Here is a 27,912-nt window from a genome sequence, read left to right as displayed (position 1 = left end):
ATTCAGGGAGGCAGGAAGTGTTAGCTGCCTCCCCTGCACTTTTCCCATCCGCGGCCTCTGCCAAGCCTCGGCAGAACAATCCAGCCCCTGTGACTAAGAGGGAGGAAGGGAGAGAGAGTCAAAGACAGAAAGAGGGAGAACCAGAGAGGAGGAGGAGGGGGAGGTAAAAAAAAAAAAAAAGAGTAGAGAGGTCCAATTCTGCAGGGTAACATCAGGCTTCCTACGTTATGCAAGTGTTCCCTTTTTGCCTGCCTCACCCGGGGTTTTGATACAGATTGCATGAAGCATGATGGTAATGCAGAACATTCGGCCTGTCCCCTCTTCACCAGAACAGCCTCCATTTAAGGCAACTCAGACATATTTTCCTCCACAATTGGAGCTGCAAAGTGGCCAGCTGTAGCCAGGTCCAGACAGGTTTAAAGCTCCGCACACACAGCACCAAATGGATATCACACAAAATGCACTCAGAGACAAACACCCACACAGAAAATAGATACCTCAAAACGATGCGCACACAGACAAACACACAGAGAAAATAGATACCTCAAAATATGCACACACACACACACACACACACACTCATAAGTCACAACACCTCATAGCGAATCAACAATCGCATCTTTGTTAAATTATCCAGGAAATTGTTTGCGGTGCTTTGATAACACAGGTGTTTATATGGTAATACCTTCAGGAGGCTGGATAAGAATGAAACAATAAAGTCATTAGGGTGTTACAAGACGAAATGAAACCAGGGCTCCTTCACACACTGCAACTCATCACACACACACACACACACACACACTGTCTGAACCAGGAGAGGCTGAACTCTTATACACAAATTCATTAAATGAAAGCTTTTGTCAGCTGCCGTAATGACCCTTGATGTGTGTGAACCTGCGCCAAGTTGTCCGTGGAGGAGCAATTTATCTCCACTAGTGTTGTGCTTATATGGAAGATAAAAGAAAATAGAATAGAATAGAGTTTACACAAGATAGAATAGACCATTCTTAGGAAGGTGGGCTCACCTAAGACATAAGAATAGCTCCACTTAAGGGCTTTTATCTCAAGTGTCGTGGTACGTGAGTAATCACTGATATGAGGTGACCCCACCACCCAACCCCTCGTGCGGTTTTCTTATTGACATACGGCTTATTTCCCATCTGTCAACATTTCATATCCTCAGTCGTCTGTCTACATCCTCACAGGCAGCAACCTTTGCTGAGCTCCCTCTGCTCTGAAGTTGTGTGAGATGATCGTCCGTAGGCGTTTCTAAGCTCAGTTACACGCTCATGCTATGGCGAGCCAGCCAGCTACAAAGAAATTGGGCTGCCCCCTCTTAGACGATTAGTCGACTTATGCTTTTTTCATGCTGAATGACTTATTTCCAGGAATTTTATGAGCACATCTTTGGTAAACGCAAGATTTAAAGTAGTGTTTTTGTGTGATTCCTTGTGGAGAAGCTCAGTTTTACAGATCTGTCGATTAAATCAACTAATAGATTAGTCGCCAAAATCGTATGTGTGTTTGGTCGAGGACAGTCCTATGAGAAATGCCATGTAAATTATAGACAACTCTGTAGTTCCTCCTCTAGCGTTTCTTTCACCTAGGTTGACATAGATGATCCTTATCTGGCACGAGCTGCCCAAAGACCTTTGCACGTCATGCAGCTTGTGAACAAGCTAAGATTGGTTGCGGCTCAACGTAGTGTAACACGTCTCTTGGTCAAGTCATAGCAGGTCAGATCTCCTAATCTGACATAGTGACCATCTGGAAAGATCCCAGTGTACTGTGAATAGCATTTACTAAATTTGAACTACTCGTTACTGAATAAAGTAGTCACATTACTATACAACGTATCCTCACACAATGGTTCGTAGGAAATCTTACGAAATGTTATTCCTCATTTTTTTTGTGTTTTCCTACGAATGTCTAGCAACACGTGACAATTTCTGCTCATTACATGTATACAGTCTTTTCAAAATAAACTTCCGTCTTCACAGGAAACAACTTGGTTAGGTTTAGGCAACAAAACTACTCAGTTAGGTTTAGGAAAAGATCATGGTTTGGGTTTAAAATAACTACACTTGAAATACTTGGTTAGGCTTGGGCAACAAAACTACTTAGTTAGGTTTAGGCAACAAAACTACTTAGTTACAGATACAGTCGTGTCTAAGGTAACCCCCATGTTGCAAAAACTCTAGCAAGACTCGCTGACTCCCTAACCTAACCTTAACCATTCAAGGTCAATGCCTAACCTTAACCATCATACGAGAGTTTTGCAATGTGTGCTTTACCCTCTAGACACAACCTACAAACAGGCAAAAGTCCGGTGATTTTTTGACCCACCATCCACCCCGACATCCTCCCTATGCTGTGTTTGTTGCTCTTTATACTTCCTTGTTCACTATTACGTGGGTTACATACAAATTGATTTCATGGGATATATATGAATTACAGTGCATTACCTTTCGTAGGTATAGCTTTAACGTATGAGAACAGCCTGAACTGTTACATGTCGCTGTCCAACGCTGCTCTGGACGCGTCGAATCATTATTCTAGGCTGAAAAACCATGGATGCATTTTGTCTGTTTGTCCGAGTGAGGAGCAGTGCAGGGTGACAGACAGGCAGGGGTGTGAACAAAGATGTCTATCCACAAAGGTGCCCTCTCTCATCTGATCCCGACACATCTCTCCTACAAAGGAAGGGCTGTGCACAGCGTGCAGACGCTGCTAGCCTGCCTCTGTAGGTAAATAATGAATAGGTCACACCTGGTGGTCTCTTACAGGCTCGCTGCAGCCTCTGTCCCTCTCTCTCTCTCTCTGGTGGTGGTAGTGGTTCGGGAATATATATGTGTGTGTGTGTGTGTGTGTGTGGTAGAGGTCCAACATTAATCAAAATTCTCCTGCAGTCTTCATTTTTGTTGTGTTTTCTGTAACCTTTAGCTACATGGTGTCCTCTTGTATCACACTCTGAAGTGCTTTAACAGTGTTTGTGCTTTTAGTGTGTGTATGTGTGTGCAAAGCAGTGACATTGAGACCCATAAGAAGCATTAGCCGAGCATGTGTGTGTGGCTGCATATGACCACATAAAGATGTGCCACTACAAGGTGACAAATGAGTGGCTTACATCTCTACAGGCAGCTAAAAGAGAGACTGCGCTATAGTCCAACAATCCAGCGTCCATCATGAGAACGGATGATTTCATAAGAGATGTCTCTAATGCCTTGGGACCACAAATGGCTAAAAACTAATTTAATATCATTATTTGCGATCACTTCAAAAGATAAAAGGGACCCGCATAAAAGATTTCTCAAATACCCAGTTGAGATGTAACGCACCATCAGTCATGCCAGCAGAGTCCCTCTCTATCAAGAAGGCTTGTCTCATTAAAAATACATGTGGTGTATTGAGCTGAAGTGGACCAATCCTAAAAAAACTCCTCGTGCTGCTTTATAATCAGCAGGTAATGAGCGGCTACATGCTGAAGTGGGTTTTCTCCATTTTGCAGTATTCAAGGAAAGGACCAGGACTGCTACTAAGAAAGAAGTTTCAATTTTGATCAATCAATTTGGATTAATTGATTAATGTTTATAGGGCTGGGCAATATGATGATATACTGTATATCGTCAAAACAATATAAAAATGTCTATCGTATATATTTTCCTATATAGTTTCAATATACGCTAGGCCTTTATTTATGTATTTTTTCTCTATAATTTCACTTAAAACTGTTATGTTCATGTTGCACTCAAGTTCTTAAAATGAGAAAATACTCTACTATACGTCGACGACTACGTCTACTATACTTTTCATTTGTCAAGTATTTTATTCACACAGGAGTATACAAAATAGGCTTTATATTTATATATACTTTAACGATACTTGGGTGCCGATTCGGTATGTATTAAGATTTATAAGTGTTTCAATTCGATAGTTCAATTTATTGTGTTTTTTTGTTAACTTTTTTAACATTAGTACATGTGAAAAAGTCCAATAAAACACTTCTAGAAACTTTTTCTTTGGAAAATCTCCAAATTGATACAGTAAAAACTATTGATTTTCAGCGTGTATGTAGTCAGCGATGTCCTGAAGCCAAATATATCAGTCATGTTTAGTCTATAAAATGTTAACAGATAGTGAAAAATACCTATCAGAAGTTTCAAGAGCCCAAGGAGATGTCTTCAAATGGCTTTTTTTTGTCTGTTCAACAGTCCAAAACCCAGCAATTTCTAATTTGCAATAACATAAAACAGAGAAAAGCAGCAAATCCTCACGTTTGAGAAGCTATTATCGATTAATCAATGAATTCACTAATTGTTTCAAGGCTAAAAATGACACTACAATTTGGATTCTGTATTGCTGTCAGTCTCCACTTAGGCTACTGAAATCCCGTAAGCACCTGATATATTTTTTTAGAGGTAGTTTATTTATTCAAGAAAGAAACTATTCCAGAAGAGGTAGATATGCCTGCTTCAGCCCTGCTTATCAGCAGCACGGGCCATGTGTGGCAGAGATAGCGTGCGGCGAGTGCGTCACAGAGAGCGTGTGATTGGAGCCGGATTCAGGAGTCAAACAGCGTTTTATCTCCTGTATATCAATCACGGTGCACTGTGGCCCATTGTTTGTTGTAGCAACAAACCTGCTCTGAAGTGGTATTGTGGTGCCCTTGTTTTTTTCATATTTTTTTCTAAAGGTTAGTGCTCTGTTGTCAGTGAAGCGGGAGAACAGAGTCCTCAGACTGCTGGTTCACAAAGCTCAGCAGCAGCAAGAATAGAAATCATAGGAATGCTATTGACAGCAGCTCCTCCAGTCAATAGTCTTAAAGGGTTTTGTGTTAACACACGAGGCAACAAGCTGCACTCCACTCCTGCAAGATAAACTCTTGTCATCAAGGAATTAAAGTAACTATCTGCTTTGTGTGTTCTCCTTGTGAGCGAACAACACGGCGAATCAAAAGAATGTTTACTGGGCTGCAAAAGAGAAGAGGTGGAAGTGGAGAACAACGCCATGTTTCCTGTCTAGTGATTTGTAAAACTCTTGAATTAATTTTGGCCTGGAAAGCTGCCTCTGCTTCCAGGGAGTTTTCCCTATAAACAGTGGAAAGGAGACTCCTGCCCCTCGAGTTCTTTCCATTCTTTCCACTAGTATGTGTGTGTGTTCGGACACGCTCGCACACATGCACAGATTTATGAACATGAACTTCATTCCCTGTTAGGATTTGAGCTTTTTCACCTAAGATACTAATGATGCAAGTAAATATTTGAGAAGAACAATTCTCTTTTGTTACAACTCTGGTCTTGTTTTCACTGTTTGGCCATCATTTCTTTCTGTTATGATAACATTATATATCTGGGGAACAAGTTCGACAGGGCATAAAAGCAAACAGTGGTCAAATGATGAAACCAGTTGTAACCATGGACTGTATATAAGAAGTGCACGTAGTCACCGTGACGTCACCCATTGGTTTGTGGACTGCCGTTTTGAAGCCTCCAGTTCGGCATTTTGGCCGTCACCATCTTGGTTAGTGACATGAGATGCCTATTTAGATGTCTATTTGACTCTAAATGGGACCATAATTTACTAAATGAACATCATGCTTTATTGAAGAGGACTTGAAACTAGCGATTGAGACCATAAACTCATGTTTACAATGTTTACTGAGGTAATAAATCAAGTGAGAAGTAGGCTCCTTTTCTCATAGACTTCTATACAATCAGTCTTCTTTTTGCAACCAGAGGAGTCGCCCCCTGCTGGCTATTAGAAGAATGCAAGTTTAAGGCACTTCCACATTGGCTTCACTTTTCAGAACCGGATGTTGCCGCCTGGTTGCAACACAAATCACTGTATTTGAAAGTAAATGCAAAAGTGAACACACACAAAATTGTCAAAGCACAAGTTTGTACAGCTACGCTATGCACATTAGAGTACCATGTTATAATTACTGATATGAATGATAAGAGTAATGTACAAAAAAAGGTCCACAGCAGCTATAAGTCAAATATAATCAACAGGCTGCCCACACGTCTACTTTTCATTTGCCTTCCTTGTACTTTTTGTTTTGCTTTATGTGATCAAGATACAAAATTATTTGCCCAAGGCGCTTCTCCGAGTTTTTTTTTTTCTATGTTTCTCCCAACAACACTCAAGTCCGCCGAGGCCAGGAAGAAAAACAACTTTTCCAAGTTTAGTTGTTGAACATAATATTGAATCTTGAACACTGGTATTGACTCGTGTCCCACCAGACCAATTTAATCGGGGATTCAGCTCGTACAGTGCATCCAGCAAAAGGAATCATGTTATTAAGCCCCCTTAATGAAACAGTCAGGGTGGACTCTCCATATCTCCTTGCACTAAAAAAAAAAAAAAGCTCATCTAAATGGAAAACACATTGTCTTCATTATTTGCAAGTGTTGAATGAAGGCAGTTGCCATGGTTACAGCCATCGGAGGCTGAAGCCTGGTTTGAGGCCAGAGGGGCTACAGGAACAAAGTGGCTCCTAATGGTGAGATTGTACAAATGGCTCTCTGAGAGGGTTATATATCGCTGGCATTTCCATGTTGGCCAACACAGTCGCAGCGCGGCAAACGATCACTTTCACATCATATCCCCGCGTCAGCGCCGGCTCTGGTTAATGAAACAAGATAAATCTCACCAAGTTATTTGCTATTCCACCGCGCCGTCTACTAAATATTCTTCGAAATCCATTTCTAAACGGCCATTCTGTGTTGTTTTCCAATGCATCCGCTTTTAAAAGAGCCGTGCGGAAACTTCCAGTGTACACCAATCAAAATGCAGATTTTCTACACAGCATGGTGTCCACCCGGGAGAATTACAGCTGAATACTAAGCAGGAGAAAGCTCTCCGTTTTGACTGCTGTTTATGCTTTTGAGACAGGAAGAGGGAGGCAGAATGAGAGAGAGAGAGAAACGGCAGCGCTTAATTCATTTTCTTGTCTGAATGTAGGTTAAATTACGTTTAAATCCCACACAGAATTGCACATTGCAGGTAAATGAGTCACTTGGCAGCTGATAAGCGGCAGCAAAGACACGCTGGGAATCGGGGACAAGGTGCCTTTTCGCGGAGAGAAAGAGACACATCGCTAATAATAGAGGAAGTGGTCACGTGGGACCTCTCTGCCCTCCGATTCATGTCGGATAATAATTGGTTTACCTGATACGACGCCTTGTGTTTGGGCAGCGGTAAAACAAATTACCAAGGGGTTGACCTTTGGCAGCGCGGTGCTGACCCTAGCAAGGGAGGTTGGCTGACAGGAACACCAACAAACCTCAATGCCATACAAGCCAATCTGGATGTTACTGGCTTGACTGGGATCTGACATAAACACTTACAGACAAGAGTTTTGTTAATACTGTTTCCTGCATTTATATACATTTATATAGCAAATGCCACACCATAATGAAAGTGATTATCAAGCTTTCCGTAACAATGGTGGTCTATCAAAAGAATTTGAAATGATATGCAAATTGCTGTAATATTCATGCATCACTCTAATGCAGTAGTCTCACTTACTCTTACTGTATTTAGCGCCATTAATAGAGACCTGGCACTCAACGATAGATAATGTTGACTAAAAATAGTTCTCTCATTTACTGCCTTATCGTGCTTTTCCAGCCCTGAGTAGCTTCTGTAGGTCTTCTGCTCAGGCTGTGGGGTGTTTCTCAAAGTCAAGGACGCTTCCTCGGTAGGTCATCAAATTCAGTACATTACAATTTCTAGTAGGAATATTGATTTTGCATTCTTCAAAACAATATACACAGAATCGAAACATATGGGCCTATTAAAGATAAAATGAAATCAACAGGTATATGGACAGTTATAATTTAGAAACATACAAAACATACAATTAATATGCTCTCCTCAAAGCCACCAAACTCCATTGAAAAACACAGCAATTTTACCTCACCGATTGTAAAACACACTTCATTCAAACTCGAAAGAAACTAAATAAAACTCATCAGAATCGTCTTGGTTAGCTATTTCGACTGTTCTAACATTCACCAACTCTGGTTTGGTCAAAATAAAACCTCAATTCTCCACGTTAGATACGAAAATATGCTGAACAAGTCTGACGCTGAACGAGCCTGACGCTGAGCTACGAAAGTCGGAACAAACTTTTAAATTAGTGGAGATTCAGCAACTGGATTGGCAATTTCTTACCTCAAATTTTTTCAGAAACAGATTTTGTCAGACTGCTGAGGTGAAATAACAAGCAGTTTACAAGCATATTTCCCCTATTGAAATGCATCGTGCGCATAGGATTGTGGGTGTTTAAGGAGTGCGGAGGATGCACACATGCATCCTTGAAAATCCTCTCAACGAAGGACTCATTACTCGGTAGAATTCGAAGGATCCTCGACATTGGAACAATCCTTCGGCTGGATTCGATGACATAGCATCCTTGAAATTCAGTCGTTGATCAGTGGACAGCCAGTATGTAGCCTGACGGACGAAACCCAGGGAAAGAAAGAAGACTGCTAAGTGTCATTCAGAGCAAGTTTGAATAGTTGCAACAGCAGATTTCTGATCGTCAACATGAATACAAGTGAGCAATTGAGCTCTGGTGTTTGCTGATGCTTTAAAAGGCTCCTTTTTATGTAAAGACTCACTATTGTAAATGCATTAAGGTAGCGGCAGCTTGCTGCGTCTTGTTTGTACAAGGTTTACTTTACCCTCGGAACAGGTTGTTCACACGCTTGCAAAGAGCTCTGTTTGTGCTGTAGCCGACCTTAAAGCCCGTTTCATGTCTTTGTTTATCCGAGTAGAGAAGAGTTCTCAATCTCTCAAGACGTGTTTGTCCTTCCTGAAGCTCAGACGCTCTCTTGTTGGTGTTCTCTACGAAGCGTTCATTCATGTGATGAAAGAGATCTAGGGCTTTTCAAAAAGGCCCCGGCGTGACGTCTACAATATCCATTTTTCTGTAGATCAAGACTAGATATACTCCCAATTTGAATTTAAATCCCAGGGAATTGTGTGCAGCCTGCGAGGCACGTAGCACTGTCTCAACCAGGCGCCGCTCGATATTATAACACAATTTGTATGTTAAAAAGGTGGCCCCTGTTGTTTGGATGTGTTTCTAAGTGTGTGTGTGTGTGTGTGTGTGTGTGTGTATCGACCAGCGGAGGATGTGTCGCTGACAGGGCAGCCTCTCTGGCCATTGTGTCGGAGAGGGGAGCTGCTTGCTTTCAATCCATTATTGACTAATCTCATTAGTCGAGGATCCTAACGCTGAATGAGCCGCAGAAACTGACTTCTCTCCCTCCCGCTCGTCCAGATACACACCAATCACGTGCGCGCACACAAACACGTTCACGCATATTGAAGCCCTCTGCCACAGAGAAGAGGGGAGTCACTTGTAATTATAGACAGCAGTTTTGAAAAGAAGGAAGTTTTTTTATTGCCCTTAATTAATCATTTTAATTAAGTGACTGCCTATCTGTGCTTTTCTACTGGATTAGCTAATTATATGCTCAGCACTTTCTACTCCGTGTCCTGACGTATGTGCTCCCCATCGCCTCTGTCCCACGGCTGCTTGTACTGTATCACCGTGACAGCCTGTTTCGCTCTGATCGCTCTCACCTGCGCATCTGTAAAAACAACCCGCTTTGCATATCAGCTCGGCTCCTGACAGCGTAAACTTTGCAGTCATGGAAAAAGGAGATGCAAAGTGTCAATTGGATTTGCACGGAGGATTCATAATAGTCGCCCGGCCAGCTTCGCGTTGTTGTTTTTGTGTGTTCGTTGGCGGCCAGGTGACTTAAAGGCCGCACACCTCTGCAGCAGCACAGAGAGAGAGCGAGAGAGAGCAGACCACTGCAGAGAGAGATTCATGACCCAGCCAGCCTGTAATTGCTGATGGTTCAGCAGTTTTCGGGGGCTGAAACAGGAGGATACGGAATTTCTCAGCCTTTTTCCCGCTTCTTGCAGCATTCATTTCCTCCTCCTCCTCCTCCTCCTCTCTGATCCAGTGCGTCTCTCTCTCTCCCTCCCTCAGCTGCCTCTCACACCTTCCCCTCTTTGTCTGTCTGTTTATGTGTTTGTCTTTAGCTGTATGTGTGTGTGTGTGCCGTACACTTCTAGAAATGCTACCGCAGGCAGCATTGTTTATGTTCACCTGTCAAGCCACCTCAACTTCCCTGATGGATGATGTGGAGCTCTGTTGTTTGCCAACAGCTAGAGACGGGTTGTAGCTAAATAACACCCATGAACATACAAGATAGGGATATTATACAAGGCATCGATCCACGATGGAAAAGTCCTCTCTTCAATAGGAAGGTGAACGGGCGCTTAAACGTCGATGAGCGGAGTAGTCGGTTCGACTGAAAATGTATTAATCGCTCATTAATCGTCATTCGTCGAGTCAAAATGTCAAACGTTTGCTGGTTTCAGCTTCTCAAATGTGAGTTATGTATTCAAAGGTTTTATTGATTACATTTTTATGTAGACCAATATATTTTTAAAAATAATATATCCACAGAGCCTTTAGAAAAGTGCCAAATAAGAGTATCGCTTTTCCTGAAGAAAAATATTGTGATTTTGAAACAGTCCTTTGGCGGGTCCAAAATGAATGCGACATCTAGTGGCCTAATGTTATAACTGTTATCAATAGCACCTTTAATATACATGTATATATTAAAGGTGCTATATATACTAATAGAGTGCTCCAGGGTTGACGTATTTTTATAGGCCAACCAGGAAGTTAGCATCACTCTGGTTCTCTCGACAAAAAGCCAATTGGATTGTTCCACTGGGTTTTGGATTATTGCAGAAAATAAGCTCTGCGGAACAAACACAAGTTTATGATACTTACACGTTTTGTTCAGCAAGATAATCTTCACAACTGAACACCACTTCTATGATGATTGAAATGTGAATGCTATCACCAGAAGTAAAAAGCTTACGTTAGGCTAGAAACGGACTACACCACGGTCGCATGAGCAACTTTTTCAAGACATATAAAAGCTTCAAAATTCATGTTGTCGTTAAAATCTCTTCAGTTTGTGTTAACCGCAGACCTTATTTCAGGCATCTAACTAAAAACCCATTCAGAAAACCCTTACACTTCGATATGAGGGAACCAAAAGTCCTAAAATGCTGACTCATTTCCAGGTTTTAGGAATATGACATGGTGAAATAAGCCCTTTTAGCTCACCATCGCTTTATTTAAGGAGTGATATGTCAGTTTGAGTCTTCAAATAAGCTTAAAGCTCCATTTGATGACACGTAATGGCATAAATAAACAACTCCTCGCATTATAAAGAATTTGTGCAAGCTATTTCTTTTTCTTCAGCGTGTGTGAAAGAGATTATGTGATGTTATTTTGTGTATTTATGTGTGTGAAAGGACGGGGCTGCTATATCGCTCGTCTTGAATTGCATAACGCCTCCTCTGTCCTGGCATTCAATATTCATTTGATGTTATTTTTAGCTCACTGTAAGGTTATATAAAATGAGACATACTGTTCTGCAAACATGTGATCCGCATCACTGAGAATACTTGCGCCGCACAGTTGGAATCGGGTAGATGATATACATTGAGTGAGATAATTCAGGAGGCCTCCACTAAGATGTGCACTCAAAAAAAAGAGATATTGGATAAATGTCTTCAGTGTTTGATTGAGGAGTCTGCTAAGTCTACTCCCCTAGAGAATCTCCTTTTCCTCCCCAGACACATTGGCATTCTTCGCAGCCACACGCGAGATGAGAGGCTTCCCGATTCATTTACACAATGGCAATCAAAGCATGGCGGCCCGCAATCTCTGGCAAATGCAAGTGGCGAGGTGGTGGAGGTGGAGGTGGAGGTCTGTCTGTTGCATGGAATTCATCACAGCTCCATGAGGAGGATTTGTGACTGAAATACAGCAGCCAGTGCTACCTAACCTCTACCTAACCCCCAACCCTCTTTTACATACACACACACTCGGACACTCTGCCTGGTCACGGACGGGGCGTGTAGGACGGTGGTGTATATAAAGGGGGGAAGGGGAGGGAAGAGAGGCCAAACCGCTGCAGTCAAAAGCCTCCTCTCTGCGGATCAAGCGTCCGCCTGTCTGGTAATGTGTTGTCATTGACCAATTAGGAAATCCAGATCAAACAGGCGCAGGGAATGGCCCCTCGCTGCCCCTCTCTAAGCACTCTGCTCTTTTTAATTGAGCACATTTGTGGAATGAGAGGCTTCTCCCCGGAGGGGCCGATGGCTGCAGATACGAGCAAGCTGTTAACACAGGATCAGTCCGCTCAGCAAGGTTATCAAATGATCTGCTGATATATATAAAAAAAAAAATTATCTTAATGAGCCATGCCAGTTAGAGGATACCGATGCAGGTCTGTGGAGTGAAAGGAGAGGGTCGGTTTCAGAGGATGCAGGTCTGAGGGAAGTTTGGACACGAGTTAATGAAAAGAGTGGAGATAAAGTCAAGGTCAATGGAGCAGAAATCTGTCGAAAGTCAATTGATTAGTTAATCAACAGAAATATCGACCACTGTTTCTATAATAGATCATTCATTTAAAGTGAAACTGTATAACTTTTGTTGAACATTGGTTACGGTGGCCACAATTGACAATCACGTGATAAGGATGTCAATGGTTAACCACCGAGAACATGTTTGAGCAGTTACGCATGCCGGTCTATCGGTTTATTTATGGTCTATACGGCCTAGGAGTAGGGGTAGGGGTAAATGATGATCAACAATGTTTTGAATGAAGCTATTAGGGTTAGGGTTATTTTTAAAAAAAAAGGGTGGGTCTTAAGAGGTTCATTTACGGTCTATATGCTGATTTAACATGGGCGCCGAAAGGATGCGTCATCTGATCGGCTCTTCTGATTTCGGCTGGGCGATATGGCCAAAATGGCCTTCTATCACGTTATAGGTAATTTCTTATCTCGATGATGATATATATCACGATATAGCATGTTTTCTGGTAGTTCAATAAATGAATAGTCTATATGAAATAACCACATGGTAAAGCCTATTTTTTTATACTCCTGTGTGAATTCAGTACTTAGTATTTTTCTCATTTAGTTAAGAACTTTAGTGCAAAATTATCATATTTTCAGAGAAATTTAAGTTTGTATTCTTGTTATCATCAATTTAGATGACGTAATGTGTATCACGATATAGCGATATATGATTTCATCACGATATGATTCCATTGAGAGACGATATTATCATATTGAATTATCGGCCAGGCCTACTTCTGATCGGACTTTATAAAGACCACCGATCAAACTATTTAGAAAGAATATCAGATGATAACGATCGATGGTCGATCAATCCGAATACCCATGAGCCAATCAAAATAAGGCAATAAACTTTAGCAAAGCCGGCAGAAAATACAATAAAAGGCAAGACATTTATAACACAACAAATTAAAATGGGATGGGATGGATATAGCGCTTTGCATGCTGCGTCAAAGCTCATCGAGTCAATGGAAAACACCTCTTATATTTCACGTTATTTACCGGTTAGTTACCTGTTAATTGGTGTCGGGCTGTCGAAAACAAAATGAACTGACATCCCTAGCTAAAATATAGTGTAGCAGTAGCAGTTAGTCATTAAATCAGCAAACTGACTCCGTCCACTAACGTCTATTACACAGCTACATTGAACTAAAGTTTCCTAACATTAGCCACCATAAGCTACTGGTCATACCAGACCAAGTAAGGCTGTAGCAGTAAAACCTCTGAGTGTATTGAGTTCAACAATGGTGTATTTTATTGCTTATAAATTAAAGTTTTCATTCCTAAGAGGAAGACTTTGTTATTTCTTCCTTGAAAAGTTCTATCATCTTGCTTTTATATATTTGATTTAACCAGGAAATGTTTCACAAAGACATAATACATCCCAGAAGTCAACCGAATAAAATCTAGTCTAGAAGTCTGCTGGATCAAATCACAAAGAGTGGTTTTAAGTAGTTTTCTTTCTTATGTCGTTGTGACATTATTCGAGTAATGCTAGATATTAAACAATTAATGGATTGATTAAAATGATAATGGATAGATGAATAGATAATGACGGTAAGCCGAGATACAGAAACTCTGCTCGTGACATTTTAAAACAGAGACGTTAGCTGGGTCGTTACGAGCGCTGGCAGTTTGATGGTATGTCTTCACAGGCTTCTTCGGTGAAACAGAGAAAGCTCATGTTGCTGCTGTCCATCAGTGTCTGAGCAGGTTGAGCTCATGCACTATTTAAAATCTCTCCCTCTCACTCTCCCTGCGTCTCCTCCCATTCACTCAAAGTCACAAAAGGCCAAAGGTCACCGGCACAATGGAGACAAGGAGGTCCTCCATCCCCCTGCCTACACCAATAACCCCATCAAACACACACACACACACACACACAAGCCAACAAACACACACAAACTGCCCCTAACTTAACACCGCCGCCCGCACACCGGGCGTACACACTTTCCGAGGCAGCGAACACACAAACGCGCGCGCCCTCGTGTTCTGCTCTCAGCCTTCTTTGAATTCCTTCCCATGTATCTTGCAGCTCGCCTGTCACTCCTCCCCCCAGCGCTATCAGTCTCTCTCTCCCAGACCTCATAATGGCTCCTCCTGGGTAGCGGCTGCGTCTGCGGGCTCCCGCTATTTCAAAGTTTTAGCTGGCCGGATTAAGCGTGGTATGTGGAAAATGAACAGCCACTCACAGGAGGGACACATGAGCTGAATGCATAATAAACCAGGAGACTGGCAAAGAAAAAAAGAAAGCAGAGAGAAAGGAAGGAAGGGGAGGGTGGTGAGAGGGAGAGGGGGGAGAAAACACTCACTCACAAGTTGTCTGAAGCCGTGTCAGCACCTACACGGCAACAATATCACTCACCCAAATGGAAATCTCTTTGACTTTTCCCTCTGTGCTCACACAATCAAAGGCAATTTTTAAAGTGTTTCGAGGGGGCCTGTCGTGACGGCTTTCTTTGTGAGATATTGAGTGCGAATTCAACCTCATATCGCAACAGCGAGTGCAGGTTTACACTTTGGCTCGCTGGTTTCATCATCATCACATGCCTCCGAAATTCCTGGAGGATTGCGGAGCGGAGAGAGGGGAGCTTTGGCAGCTATAGCGGCGAGGCTGATAGAGCAAGCGAGGCTAGCTGTTAGCTGCTTTTTTTGTTGTTGTTGTTGGTGTTGGTGGTGGTGGGGCTCTTTTTTGGAGGCGACACGCAGTCATGTGGCTCATCTGTGCTGCCTCCAGCGCCCCGGGGGAATTGACCCCTCCTCCCCTGCTATTAGCGTAAGGGTGGAAGGAAATTAAAAGAGTAGCTGTTTGGAGGAGGCGGTAGAGGGCAAAGAGGAGAGGGAGAAACCACTACGATGCTCTTCATGTTAGGACCATCTTTTGCTTGCTCTGGTAGCCGGGCGAGTTGGAGGGCGGGTGTGTGGGGGTGAAGAGAGACTGGCCCCCATCTGCTTTTGTCCTGTTTTTTTTATCGCGGGCGGCGATCGGCGATCGGCCTCTGAGACTTGGTGAAATGTTACACTTGGTTAGACGGGAGATATTGCTTAGGCCCCTCTATGATCCCCAACCCTCTGTTTTCTTCTTCTGCTGCTGCTGGGAGTGTAGCAGCAGCAGCAATGGTGGGGGCCTCAACCACCCCACCCTCCTGCCCCCCACCTCCCACCACCACCACCACCACCATGCTCCCTTTGCTTTTCTAATCACGCTGCAGATGTGCCTGATGGCTGAACAATCTCTGTGTACTGAACGTGGGGCTCCCGCAGGAATCCAGGAGGCTTGCTTATGTGAGCTGTCATGAAAAAAAAAAAAAGAAAAAGTGAGAGGGCAGGGGAGGGAGGGAGTGAGTGAATGTGGGTCTGCGTGAGAGGGAGAGTGAGTTAGAGGCAGAACGGGAGATGGAGAAAGACAGAGGGGAAGAGGGAGAGATCAGTGAACAGCGACAAACGCAGCAGGGCTCCTTGGATTGTGTGTGAGTGAGTGGCACAACTGTGAGCCCACCCTTGCTCACGGTTGCCGCTGGAGCTGCACACCAAACCACATTAAATAAAAGAAATCCATTCCCAAGCCTGTTAAGGAGCCATGTGGGGAGGTGTGAGAGTGTGTGTGTGCACTCGAGTGTCCATATGTGTGTGCAGCAGAGAAACGGGGGGGAAGGGAGGAAGAGGAGGAGGAGGAGGAGGAGGTGATGGAGAAGGGCTGAGGGGAGGGGAGGTAGAGCAGGGAGGTGGGACAGGCAGGAGGCAGCTCACATTATCCTCCGTGCCAGCTCTGGATGGAGCCTGCCGAGGATTATGGCACATTCTGTAAGGCAACAATGGAAGCGGCGCCGATTCGTACACATTTCCATCCTCTCTGCTTTTTCCTCCGTCGAACAAACACAGCTTTGTCCTCGCTGCCTGCCTGGCCACTTACCAGGCAGAGAACCAGGCAGACACCTGGAGTCCTAGAGCTGCCCTCTCCAAACTAAACACCCCTCCCCTCGGAGCGGGAAAACGGCGTCTCTACAATGTTGAGATAATTAAAGGGGAGCTTTCACGCCGGCCTCGGCCGACAGTCGGAAGAAAACAAGACATATCTGGGAATCAAAGCTCATTAAAATCATGAGGGTGAAGAGATGCTTCCTCCTCCTCCTCCTCCTCCTCCTCCTCCCTCATCTTTATCGCCCTTAAGCAAGTGCTGCAAACAGCCGAGCCCTAGTCAATGATGGCGCAGATTAGCCCTTTATTGCCTAATTCACCTACAATAGACGACACGCGGGGACGCGATCACCTTGAGCAGCACGTCTCAACGTGTCCCCATGAGGTGCGAGAGTGATGCTGATTCCTCCGCTTAGGCCACCTTGTTCCGTTTTAATAGTGTCAGCAGTACTTTCGATTAGTGAGGTGTGTGTGTATCACTGTGTGTGTGTGTGTGTGTGTGTGTGTGTGTGTGTGTGTGTGTGTGTGTGTTGGTTGGTTGATGGGGGTGTTTCACACAGCTCTGCGGAGGTGTAACACCCTGCCTGTAGTGTTGTTGTAAAGCACATTAGGAGTGACTGAGGGTGTTGTTATGGTATCATGATGCCGGTCCAGCACTAAAGGGAAGGTGAGAAGATGTGTGTGTGTGTGTGTGTGTGTGTGTGTGTGTGTGTGGTCGGGACGCTGGCCAGCGTGACTTGCTGTCTTTCCACTCCTGCAGCCACCCTCCGACTCTGCCTGTGTACGAGACTTCGGCCGAGTCCCTCTTGAAGCGGGTAATGTGTCTTTATTCAAACACTGCACCTGCGTCTCCTTTAAAGCGTACGTTCGGTTTAATTAAAGTCGCCCTCCTCTCAAAAATGTGTTTAGCTTATTGTTACTTCACTTGGATATTTGTGCAGAGTGATGTATGTGCAGAGTTTGACGACAGGAGGCTGTCTTCACATTAGCCCCGTTTCCACCAAGAAGTTCCTGGTAATTTTAGTCCCAGGACTACTTTTCAAGGAACTGAAAAGGTTCCTTCAGCCCATTGTTGTCTGCGTTTCCATAGCGGTCTAAAGACGTGAAGATTAGTCAGCTGACGTATGAAAAAGCAACGATCAGTTCCGGTACTTTCAGAAAGTATTACCCCCCAACCAGGCCCTGGAAAAAGCCCTTTTAAAGATGTCCCCGTAACTTAATTTAGTCCCTGGTCCCTGTGGTTGAAACGCAATGAGTTCCTCAAAAGGTTCCTAGTTTCGTAGGAAAGTTCCTGCGTTTGAAACGGGGCAGTTAACCTGCTGTCAGGTGATATTACCCACATTACGGGAACATTTACTGTTGATTTTACCTCCAAATAAAGTATTTTAGGGCGCTTTCACAAGCTATAGTCTGTTTGGCTCGTCCAAATCAGAGCAAAATTGATACTTTCAGTTTGTTTTCTCTTTAGTCTGGTTCGATTTCACAGTGCACAAATTAAAGCGGACCAAATAAATATATTAATTTGCAGAGGGGTGTGTACGTCATCTCAAGAGCTGCCACTTCTATGCAGGGAATCGCAGACTTTGAAATATTGCTGTCGAAGTGTTTTCACTTTTACTCGGCGCTGATCTACTGCGTGCGAATCCCATCTCCAGTTTATCTCGAATGACTTTATTAACATCACTTTATTTAGCATATTCTGTGTGTTCTCTTTGGCCCAGATGTCAAGCAAATAGCAGACTTCTGCAGAAGTCCCGGTCAGTCCTCTCCCACTCATGTTAACCTGTCATTTACCTGTGTCCATCTCAACAAATGCCAACGCTGTCAGCCTGTAATCCCCTGCGTTTTGGTTCACTTCCTGCAATTGAGTCGGATTATGTTCTCACTGCAATCGAACCGCACTAGGGTTCGCTTTGTAACGGTCACCGAGGCCACGTCTCACAAGCACTCTTGGACTGGGTGTTTTGGTCCGCACCAGAGTACGATTACTGCGTTCATAACCACCCAAACATACGGCAGCAGGCGTTGAACCGCTCCAAAATGTGATTAAAACTGACTAAATGTCAGCCTGTGAAAGCGCCTTTAGATAATCTGGCTAAAGAGTTGTCTTGTTTACAACCTGTCTCATTTCTTGCTGTAGCACCATGTTCCCAGATCTTAGCAATTACTTTGGTGAGCACAATATTATCATAACCAATGGCCACAACTACACAAATAAGATGCAATTTGTAATAAAGTGGAAGTATCCTTTTAGCAGCACCGTGCCCGGCCCCTGAGTAGCCTGACTGTTTTGGTTCACAAGCCATTTATATGAATAAATTAAATCTGTTTACCACTTCCCTGTGCCTTGACAGCTCAGCTGAGAGACTGTGTAAAGCGGCGAGGGTTCGTGATCCATTTGTTCTGCCGTGATGGCGGGATAAAGCTAATCATTGTCTACTCCTCTCCCCCTCAGACTGTTTTCATCCTGCAGAGCAGAGGCGCACAACTCGTCTACGTTACATTAACAGGCTAGAAACTCTCTTTGAAGTTGAGTTTTGGGTGTCTGGAATAATGTTTAGATTGTGACAGTTCAAAAAGCAATCCCTCTTACTTACCCGGAGATAATGTTCTGCTTTAGTGTCTTCGTTCAACATTGTTTAGCGTCACCGTCTTTCCCACTCCCCGTCGCACAGCTTTGTCATCAAATTAAATCCGCAGCCCCCTTTTTTTCAAGGTACACTTATGTAACATGATCACGTAATGAGACAAACATGGACCGTGCCTGACGGGGAGACGATCCCGATCCTCCGCGGGGTGCCGTGTGGAAACAAAGCGTTTAAAGTGGTGGTATAAGGGGGGGGAAGAAAAACATTGTTTTACCCTAGAGGTGGGCTGTGAAAAAGCCCATTTGAAGAGGTAGGCCTCATCTGTCACTGGGCAATGGAGGAGGCAGCCATGCAGAAGCCCCCCTGATTATAAAGAGATAATTTCATCCAATCCTCCGGTGGTGCTCCATCACCTTGCCGCCATCCTCCACTGCCTTTCATATTTGTTCCCAGCCTGCATCTCCTCACCCGTTTCGTTTTATTACAGCTCCCACTCAATACATATATTTTAGCTCCCGCTTGAATAGGGAAGGAAAGCGGGTCTCCCTCCTCCCCTCCCACTCTCCATCCCACCTCCCCATGTGCCTTTTGTTGTGCAGGAATCCGCAGCCCTCAACTTGTTGTGTAACGCCTGCCGCGCAATTTAGTAAATCAACGCACCGATTTTCCCTCTCACACACGTTTTCTGGGGTAACTAACTGAATGATAACATCTGTAAGATTGAAAAAAAAAAGCCTGTAAATAGGGTGAAGCCTCATAATTGCATCTGTTGTCATATCTCCTCAGCATCGCGGGTTTAATCTTTAATTTGCCTCTTGTTAGTCATTAAAGATATAACAAAGGAATAGTGTTTAATTAGAACAAGTCTGAAAATTAAATTACTCCCCACAACGCTGTCATCTCATAAAAATTATCAAGGGAAGAAAATAAATGTAAATATGTGGACGCGGGCTTTAGCGGGGAGGTCAGAAGTATCATTACAATGTGTGTTTAACAGGGGGAAAAGCAGGGGTGGTGAATGGCAGCCCAGCCTCTTTCTTTCCCCTCATTTTAACTCACTGTTGGAGCTAAGAGGGATGACATGGAGAGGAGAAAGAGCGAGAGAGAGAGAGAGAGAGCGAAGGGAAGGGCAGGAGGGTGGAGAGAGACGGAGAGAGCAGGTCGACTCGCTCATCAATAACCACAAGGTCAGACAGGCAGTGCCGGGGCTGAGTGGGCCCTGTTAGGAAGCAGCAGCTGAGGATTTGTAGAGCTTGTAAAGGCTTAAAGCAACACCGCTCCGCCTTCTTTGTGCCACTAGACGGGCCTTTGAAGGGCCAGGGAGACACCTGCTGGTGGCTGAGGGGCACGATGGTCCAGGGATCAGCTCACTATCAGCTGGCACAGAGAGAGAGAGAGAGGGGACTGAGGGGAGCGTTATAGCAGCAAACACTAGAGGGGTGTGTGAAGGATGTCAGAGCATGAACATATATCAGCTTTTCCCTCTTGAGTGAATGTTTTCATTGATTATATGCTAGTAATGGTGGTGTTGATACATGTTAAGATTATTTATTTAACCTTTTTACCCCAGATAGTCTCTTGAAATCAGGATATTTCTTATTAGTAGGGCTGCAACTATAATGATTATTTTCATTGTGGATTAATCTGTAGATTATTTGATTTTGTCAATTAATCGATAAGTTGTTTGGTCTATAAAATGTCAGAAAATGGAGAAAAATGTGTCACCCGAAACCTAAGATGACGTCTTCAAATGTCTTTTTTTGTCCACAACTCAAAGATATTCAGTTTACTGTCATAGAGGAGTAAAGAAACCAGAAAATATTCACATTTAAGAAGCTGGAATCAGAGAATTTTGCCTTTTTTTTTTCTTAGAAAATGACTTAAACCGATTAATCCATTATCAAAAGAGTTGGTGATTAATTTTAATAGTCGATTAATTGATTAATAGTTGCAGCTCTTATTGAAGATAGAATATCTGGAATCAGGTTTATTGACTCCTGATTCACAAATGCCTTCAAATTGCCACATTTACCCCCTAAAATCCTACCAAAGTCACAAAGGTGTTCAACTAGTGAGTCCAGACCTTCCTCCGGTCTCAACTCTCCGTCTATGTGCGACTTCAAAAATGTCAACAAACAAATACTTTCCATCTCGCGAAGAGAGTCGGAATGGAAAAACTCCTCGGATGTCTCTCTCTCGTTTTTTATGAGCTTTCTAATTTATGGAGAGGAATGCACTGGTGTGCCCTTCTCTCCTCTCAAGTACAGGCATGAGCAGCTCCAATAGGTAGCATAAAAGCTCTTTAGCTGTCTAGTGGAGTAGATTACTGGCCCTGCCGTTAAATCCAGCTAGAGACCCCTAAGTGAGCATTATCAGTATGGTGCAGCATGCTGCCTCCTCTCCCTCTCCCTCATCTCACCGGTACTTTGTGCAGTGAAATTTCTCAGTGTGTGATGGTAATGGAGAAAGATGGCGTGGGGGGGCGGGAGGGGTCTGAGTGATGGGGGGGCGAGTGTTTGAGTGAGAGATGATGCGCCGCAGGAAGAGATGTCCCCGCAGTAGCAAGAAGGAAAGATCGAGACGGGTTGAGATAAAAGAGGAGTGAAGGGAGGGAGAGGATGGAAGTGAAGATGGAGCTCTCCACCACCACCCATATATGTGCTTGTTAATCCACTCAAAGCTGCAGGTCACTATGAGTTATAGCCGACAGTGTGATGTTTATTTGATGCCGAATGCAACATTAAATTAGACCCCAGCGGGCAAAATTGATAACCTTTAATGTAGCTTGTAATACTTTTTAACTTGTGATAATGTTATGTCGCGTGTCAGATTGCAGCTCCATTGTTTGCCTTCTGTGAAAAATTATTCCTCTGGAAAAAAAAAAAGGGAGCGAGAAAGAGGTTTTCCATATAAGCTGCTGCTCCAAAATCAATAGTGCGCTGTAAGGGGTTTTGTTAGAGGAACTCTTATGTAGCTGTAGAGCGGTGGGAGGAAGAGGAGGAGGAGGAGGAGGGGGGGAGAAATGAAATGTAGAGCATGTCTGGGCCCAGGGTACAGATAATTGTTAACCAAAGATTACATAATGACTAAGTAATGTAAACAGAGAGCCACATGCCAAGTTAATGTTCTCACAGGCCGGGATGGAAGGCTTTCATGCAGTTTTCTCTGTGTGTCCCTCCACCTCTGTTCATTTTCGCCCCCGAGGTGCTCTAAACATGGTCAGACATCCTCTCTGAGCCATCCAGTGTGTCCTCTCCGAAGCGTTCGGGGGCAACTGCCAGGGCTTGTTAAGGGTGTCACAGGAGCTGAGAGGAATGTCATCCTCTGGGCTCTCTGAGGTGCTTGTCACCTGCCAAATCAATATCTCCCTGCTCAGTTCACAGCATCACACACACACACACACACACACACATAGGTACACACTGAACTGCAATATCCTGGTGGTGATGGGATTGGCAGCTTCCCTGTGAAGAGGCGATCTTTAACACGTGTTCTGTGTTTTCTGTTTGCAGAGCGCTCCAGTTTAATGGCTGGCAGATAGAGGCCGAAGAGGGACAATCAACATGAACTCGATACCGTCGATGGACAGACACATACAGCAGACAAATGATCGTCTGCTGTGTATCAAACAGGTGAGTGTCAGCTGTTTGATTTACATCATGTGAGGGTTTGACACATAAGGCACATTTATGCTACCAATTACATGCGATACAGGTGGGAAGTAACAAAGTACATTTACGTAAATATTGTTGAGTAAAATCTTGAGGTACTGGTACTTTATTTTAGCATTTCTATTTTGGGGAAACTTCCTACCTTTACTCCTACATTTACATATTCCTCCGTTACATTAATCTAATGGCTGTGGTTGTTAGTACATTCAGTTTTCATATTAAAACATTGGAAAAATGACTGTTTAATAATAACGTGTTAACGCAAATTTGTTTTAACGCCACTAATTTCTTTAACACATTACCGCAATCGATCTTTCGGAGGTTGTACCGGGCTCAGTTTTAAAGTTAGGTATCATATGAAACTAGAAAACCTAAGATCCAACCCGCGATTAATCGTGTATAATCATGTGATTAATCGCGATTAACAACCCTACTTGATAATGAAGCATTTTTACATTTTAAAGAGTTTTAGCAGGAGAATTTGTTAAGGAATTTTCTGAAACGAGAGCACGGAAAATCCCTAAAACTAGATATTCAAGGTTTCCCTTGACAGTGACAATATGACATATTGGTGAAAGTCTGACACAATATCAAAAGTTCTGCTTCCAGGCTTACAAACTAGTCTAAAGATATTCTACTTTGATACTTAATTGCAGCACTTGTTAAAAATACACTGTGGTATTGCTAGTTCTACTTAATTTCAGTCGGCCGCGGGACGTATTATTGTGTAAACATAGATTATCTACAGCGTTGATATTTGGCATCTGGGCTCTGACCTCGTCATCCCCCGCGAGGAAGGTCAGCACAGCGGGGAGCGACGGTAATAACTTCCCCTCAAGGAGAAGGTAGAATCAGAGGCTACAGGTGGACGCTTGATGCAGGGTTGTTATAGTAAAATAAAACTGAAGCTAAAATGAAAATAAACTAAATAAAAGCTACATCCTTTAAGAAAAAATAAACTGAAAGTGTATTGCCTGGGTAAAAAACGAATTAAAATGAAGGTAAATTAATTTTAGTTTTCGTTTTTTAGCTCTAGTTTATCACTCCTGAAAAAAAAGAGATATGAATTACCGAATTAATTAATCAGGAATCCGTTGGTACCAACCATGTCATACTAGCTTGTCGTGAAGGATACTAAATAACGCTCCAAACTTACGCTTAATTTTGGCGAGGAAAAACTGGCATGGCCATTTTTCAAAGGGGTCCCTTGACCTCTGACCTCAAGATATGTGAATGAAATTGGGTTCTATGGGTACCCACGAGTCTCCCCTTGACAGACATGCCCACTTTATGATAATCACATGCAGTTTGGGGCAAGTCATAGTGAAGTCAGCACACTGACACACTGACAGCTGTTGTTGCCTGTTGGGCTGCAGTTTGCCATATTATGATTTGAGAATATTATTTCATGCTTAATGCAGTACCTGTGAGGGTTTCTGGACAATATTTATCATTGTTTTGTGTTGTTAATTGATTTCCAATAATAAATATATACATACATTTGCATAAAGCAGCATATTTGCCCTCTCCCATGTTGATAAGAGTATTAAATACTTGACAAATCTCCCTTTAAGGTACATTTTGAACAGATAAAAAAATGTGTGATTAATTTGTGATTAATTGTGATTAACTATTTTAATCGATTGACAGCCCTATATCTTAGTTACTGACACAAGCTGAAATTGCAGAGATATGGGCAGATGTTTCATTTCCATATCTGTGGGTTTTCTCTATATGTTTGGCTCGTAGGAAAGTGAGAAGCTAACACCCTTTCCTTTTCTAAGTTTGTGCCTGTACACACATGTACACACACTCTCAATCAGTCTTGTCCCTACTAGTCTTCCCGTTTGGCCCCAGTAAAGTAACTAATCTGTTGGGTCGTCCTATCAGGACTGTGGTGTGACTCAGGTTACTGACTGAGGTCAAAGAGCGGAGGCTCCCCTCCCTCCCCCATCATCACCCTCCTTTTCTCCCTCCACCACCGCTGACTCCCAGCAAGTCCTTTTGTTCTCCTCTCCCCTCCGTTTACTGCGGGACGAATCTCTGGCAGAATGAAACAGACATACTTGCGTAACCCCGGGCTACGGGGCTCTCTCCCTTTGATCTCTTCTCTCAACTGACGGCCCGTTTTGTTTCTGGGCTCTCTGTGCGCTGAGGTCCACCTCCTGAAAAGTGCATCAGAGGGCCTTTGGGACAACGTATGGGGCTTGCACTTAAGTGTGGACGTGGCAAATTGTTTTTACCCTCGGCGGGGAGTTCCCAGCTATTACTGAGAAAGAGACGAGGTGGGGCAGATAGCAAGACGGGGCGAGTGTTTAGGGAGCAAACAGAGGGAAGCCCCTATGTGCAGAGCCAAGCTTTGATGTCCTTAAGTAATAAGGTAGAGAGAGGTAAACACTCTTCGTCTCCAGACTGGTTACCTTCTTCACAGCAGGGCATTAAATATTCAATATCCCCTCCTTCTTTAGTTGTATAGGAGGTGAAATTGGATTCTATTAAAGCACTGTGCTAATGAATTATTCTGTAAAGGAAGAACAGGAAAAGGGATTTGAATCCGTCTTAACACAAAAGTGTAATTCAAATGTTGCGGGGTTAAATGTATTAACCCCCGCGAGGCAAAAATTTAAACAAACACGTCCCAATGTTAGCGGCCGGGGGAAGCGGCACATTGGGTAAACATGCCAATTAGAGAGATCCATGGCATACAAGGAGGCCTCCAGTCCGTCTAATAAATGGTTAAGCGCCGGGTCATTTCAAACCAACCAGTAAGAGCCAGCACCCTGCTAATAGAGGCAGCTTTGTGCCGCAGACAATCAGGGTTTGGAAGGCCCGCATAATAAATACCATTTATGTCCTGCCAATTAGACTAGCAGTGAGCCCATTCAGCCGGCCGTCTATTCTCCTCCCCGCACACAAAGATGATCATCGGGGGAGATCAGAACAATTAACTCACTATCTTCTCCCCCTGCTCCCCATTGTCCAATATCCAAGCCATTAAAATAATTAAGGAAATATTGTAAACCAATCCAGCTGTTTGCTTTAATTGAAAGTGTGCACATGCTGAAATTTGGCATCTCGGAAGGCAACGCGGACGCTTAGCGGGAATATAAATGAAGCCTCCTCCATTGTGTTGTTGTTTTCTGGGAAGATGTGACATGTCTGTCTGAATGCTCCCAGCCAGTGCAGCGGACAGGGGAACAAATTGATTTTGTTGCTCAAATGATAAATTACTGCAGAGCGTGATGATAAAGTAGAGGAAATTGGAATCTGTCAGCCTGATTGAATCATGGGTTGAAAGTTAAATCAGAAATCATTACGGTGGTAATTTTTAAATTGCCGTCCTGTTGTGAAATTGCAATAATGTGATTTATAAACAATAACTTAACTAAGCGGTTCATAAACTTTCAAAACATGGTTTATTTTCACCCCAATACACAGATTTTGGTACTTAAAGGGATAGTTTGAGTGTTTTGAAGTGGGGTTGTATGAGATACTTATCCATAGTCAGTGTATTACCTACAGTAGATGACGGTCGGCACGCCACCAGTTTGGAGAAACAGACATGGAAGCAAAGCAATGTACTGCTGTTGAAGGGGCCGGCAGCAAAACTGGACTCACCTAAAAAAAATCAATATCAGTTTAAGTGTACACTATATTTAGAATATTTCCGGCGGTTTACCTTGCCGTCAGACAGCCCTTTCCACGAGGAACTGAAGCCATAGTTCTTGCCTAAGCCACCAGACTCCATTGAAAAAACCTGTAATTTTACCCCGCAGAACACAGGGGGTTGCTAGTCCATCCGATCGAGGCAGTGCTAGACTAGCAACCCCTGTGTTCTGGGAGGTAAAATTACTGTTTTTGTCAACGGAGTCTGGTGGCTTTGGCGAGAGCATAGATAACGACTTCAGTTCCCCGTCGGAAACATAGACTGTATAGCTGTCTGACGGCAAGGTAAACCGCCGAAAATATTCTAAATATAGCGTACACTTAAACTGATATTGATTTGTTTAGGTGAGCCTTTCTTTTAGGTGGCTAAAATGCGTTTTGCTGCCGGCCCCGTCCACAGCAGTACATTGCTTTGCTTTCATGTCGGTACTCCTGTCTGCTTCTCCAAACTGGGGCGTGCCAACCGTCAACTACTGTAGGTAATACACTGACTAATCCGTAATACAGTGACACTTAAACTATCCCTTTAAACTTAGCAAATTTGTTGTGTCATTTACTTCTGCTTTGTTTGACATCGGTGTTAAAAAAGTAGGTAAGTAGGGTGAAAAGACGGGAGTTGCGATGGCCAATTTTCACTATTTTTGGACATTTAAAAGCTTAATTAATCAAATAATCTGCAATATTAATCAATACTGAATTATTAGTTGCTTCCCTGATACGTTTACGTTGATATATGGAAAAGGTAAACAATACAGATCGTGTTTGTTTCCTTACGATGTGTGCATGCGATGCTAAATACCTCAAGGGACGATATCTCTAACTTTTAACAGCAAAATAAATATGTGCGCTTGTTTAACCTCCAAACAGAACGAGGATGTTTAAAAACAGATACATAAAACCAGTTATCTGATTTCACCGCCGAACACACAGTTTCTCAGTGGCAGTTTGTTTTCCTCCCGCATCCTAGAATTGCACCGTTGTGAACACTTTGGGGGAAGATGGGCTCCGTGATACTGCTGGTATCTATTTCAGAGGCAGTATTTTTCCTCTCTCTCGCTGTGGGGAAGCCAGCTCGCTGTCAGTCTCTCCACTCAGTGATTCGTACAGTACAGGGGTTTGGCGGAAACTATGAACTCTCCTCGCGCTGCAGGGGCACTTCCTCAAAACTGTAAGCGTCAATATTTCAAGATAAACTGGAAGACAGCCCTCTCTGTGCTGCCGCTGCTGCTGCTGCTGCTGCTGCTGCACTGGCTATGCAGCTGTTTTTGTCTGCCACTGTGTTCTTTCCAGGGTTAATTGTCTCCATTAATATGTTTTCAGTACTCTGGGGCGTCGCTGAATAACAACATATCCAAAAAGCTGTGATTTTGAAAAGGGGAAGGGAGTCTTTGCCAGTTTTCGCGTGCGCTGTCACATTCAGTTTAGCTGCAGATGTGAAGATCAAGTCGTTTCCAGACGTGACAACAGAGGATGATTGTAGAAAGCTGTATTCTCAGGACGCCGCGAGTCCCGTCCGTCTTTGTTTCCCCTCGAACTGAGTCGAGCTTTTACTGGAGTGTAAACGTTGGAGGATCATTCTCACCCAGGGGACG

General features: G+C 43.5%; 1 protein-coding gene across 8 annotated transcripts in view; it reads left to right on the top strand.

The window, feature by feature from the left end:
* Window positions 1-27,912, top strand: part of LOC141758023 (zinc finger MIZ domain-containing protein 1-like) — a 134,263-nt gene that overhangs the window by 63,007 nt on the left and 43,344 nt on the right. For all 8 annotated transcript variants that reach the window (XM_074619048.1, XM_074619047.1, XM_074619053.1 and 5 more), the window contains exon 3: window positions 22,496-22,615. In XM_074619048.1, the coding sequence (XP_074475149.1) occupies window positions 22,547-22,615 (69 nt within the window). In that variant the 5' untranslated portion in view covers window positions 22,496-22,546. The remainder of the gene's footprint in view (window positions 1-22,495; window positions 22,616-27,912) is intronic.

This window comes from Sebastes fasciatus, chromosome 20, assembly GCF_043250625.1.
Source record: "Sebastes fasciatus isolate fSebFas1 chromosome 20, fSebFas1.pri, whole genome shotgun sequence".
Lineage (NCBI taxonomy): Eukaryota > Metazoa > Chordata > Actinopteri > Perciformes > Sebastidae > Sebastes > Sebastes fasciatus.
This window is presented reverse-complemented; position numbering and strand designations above follow the sequence as displayed.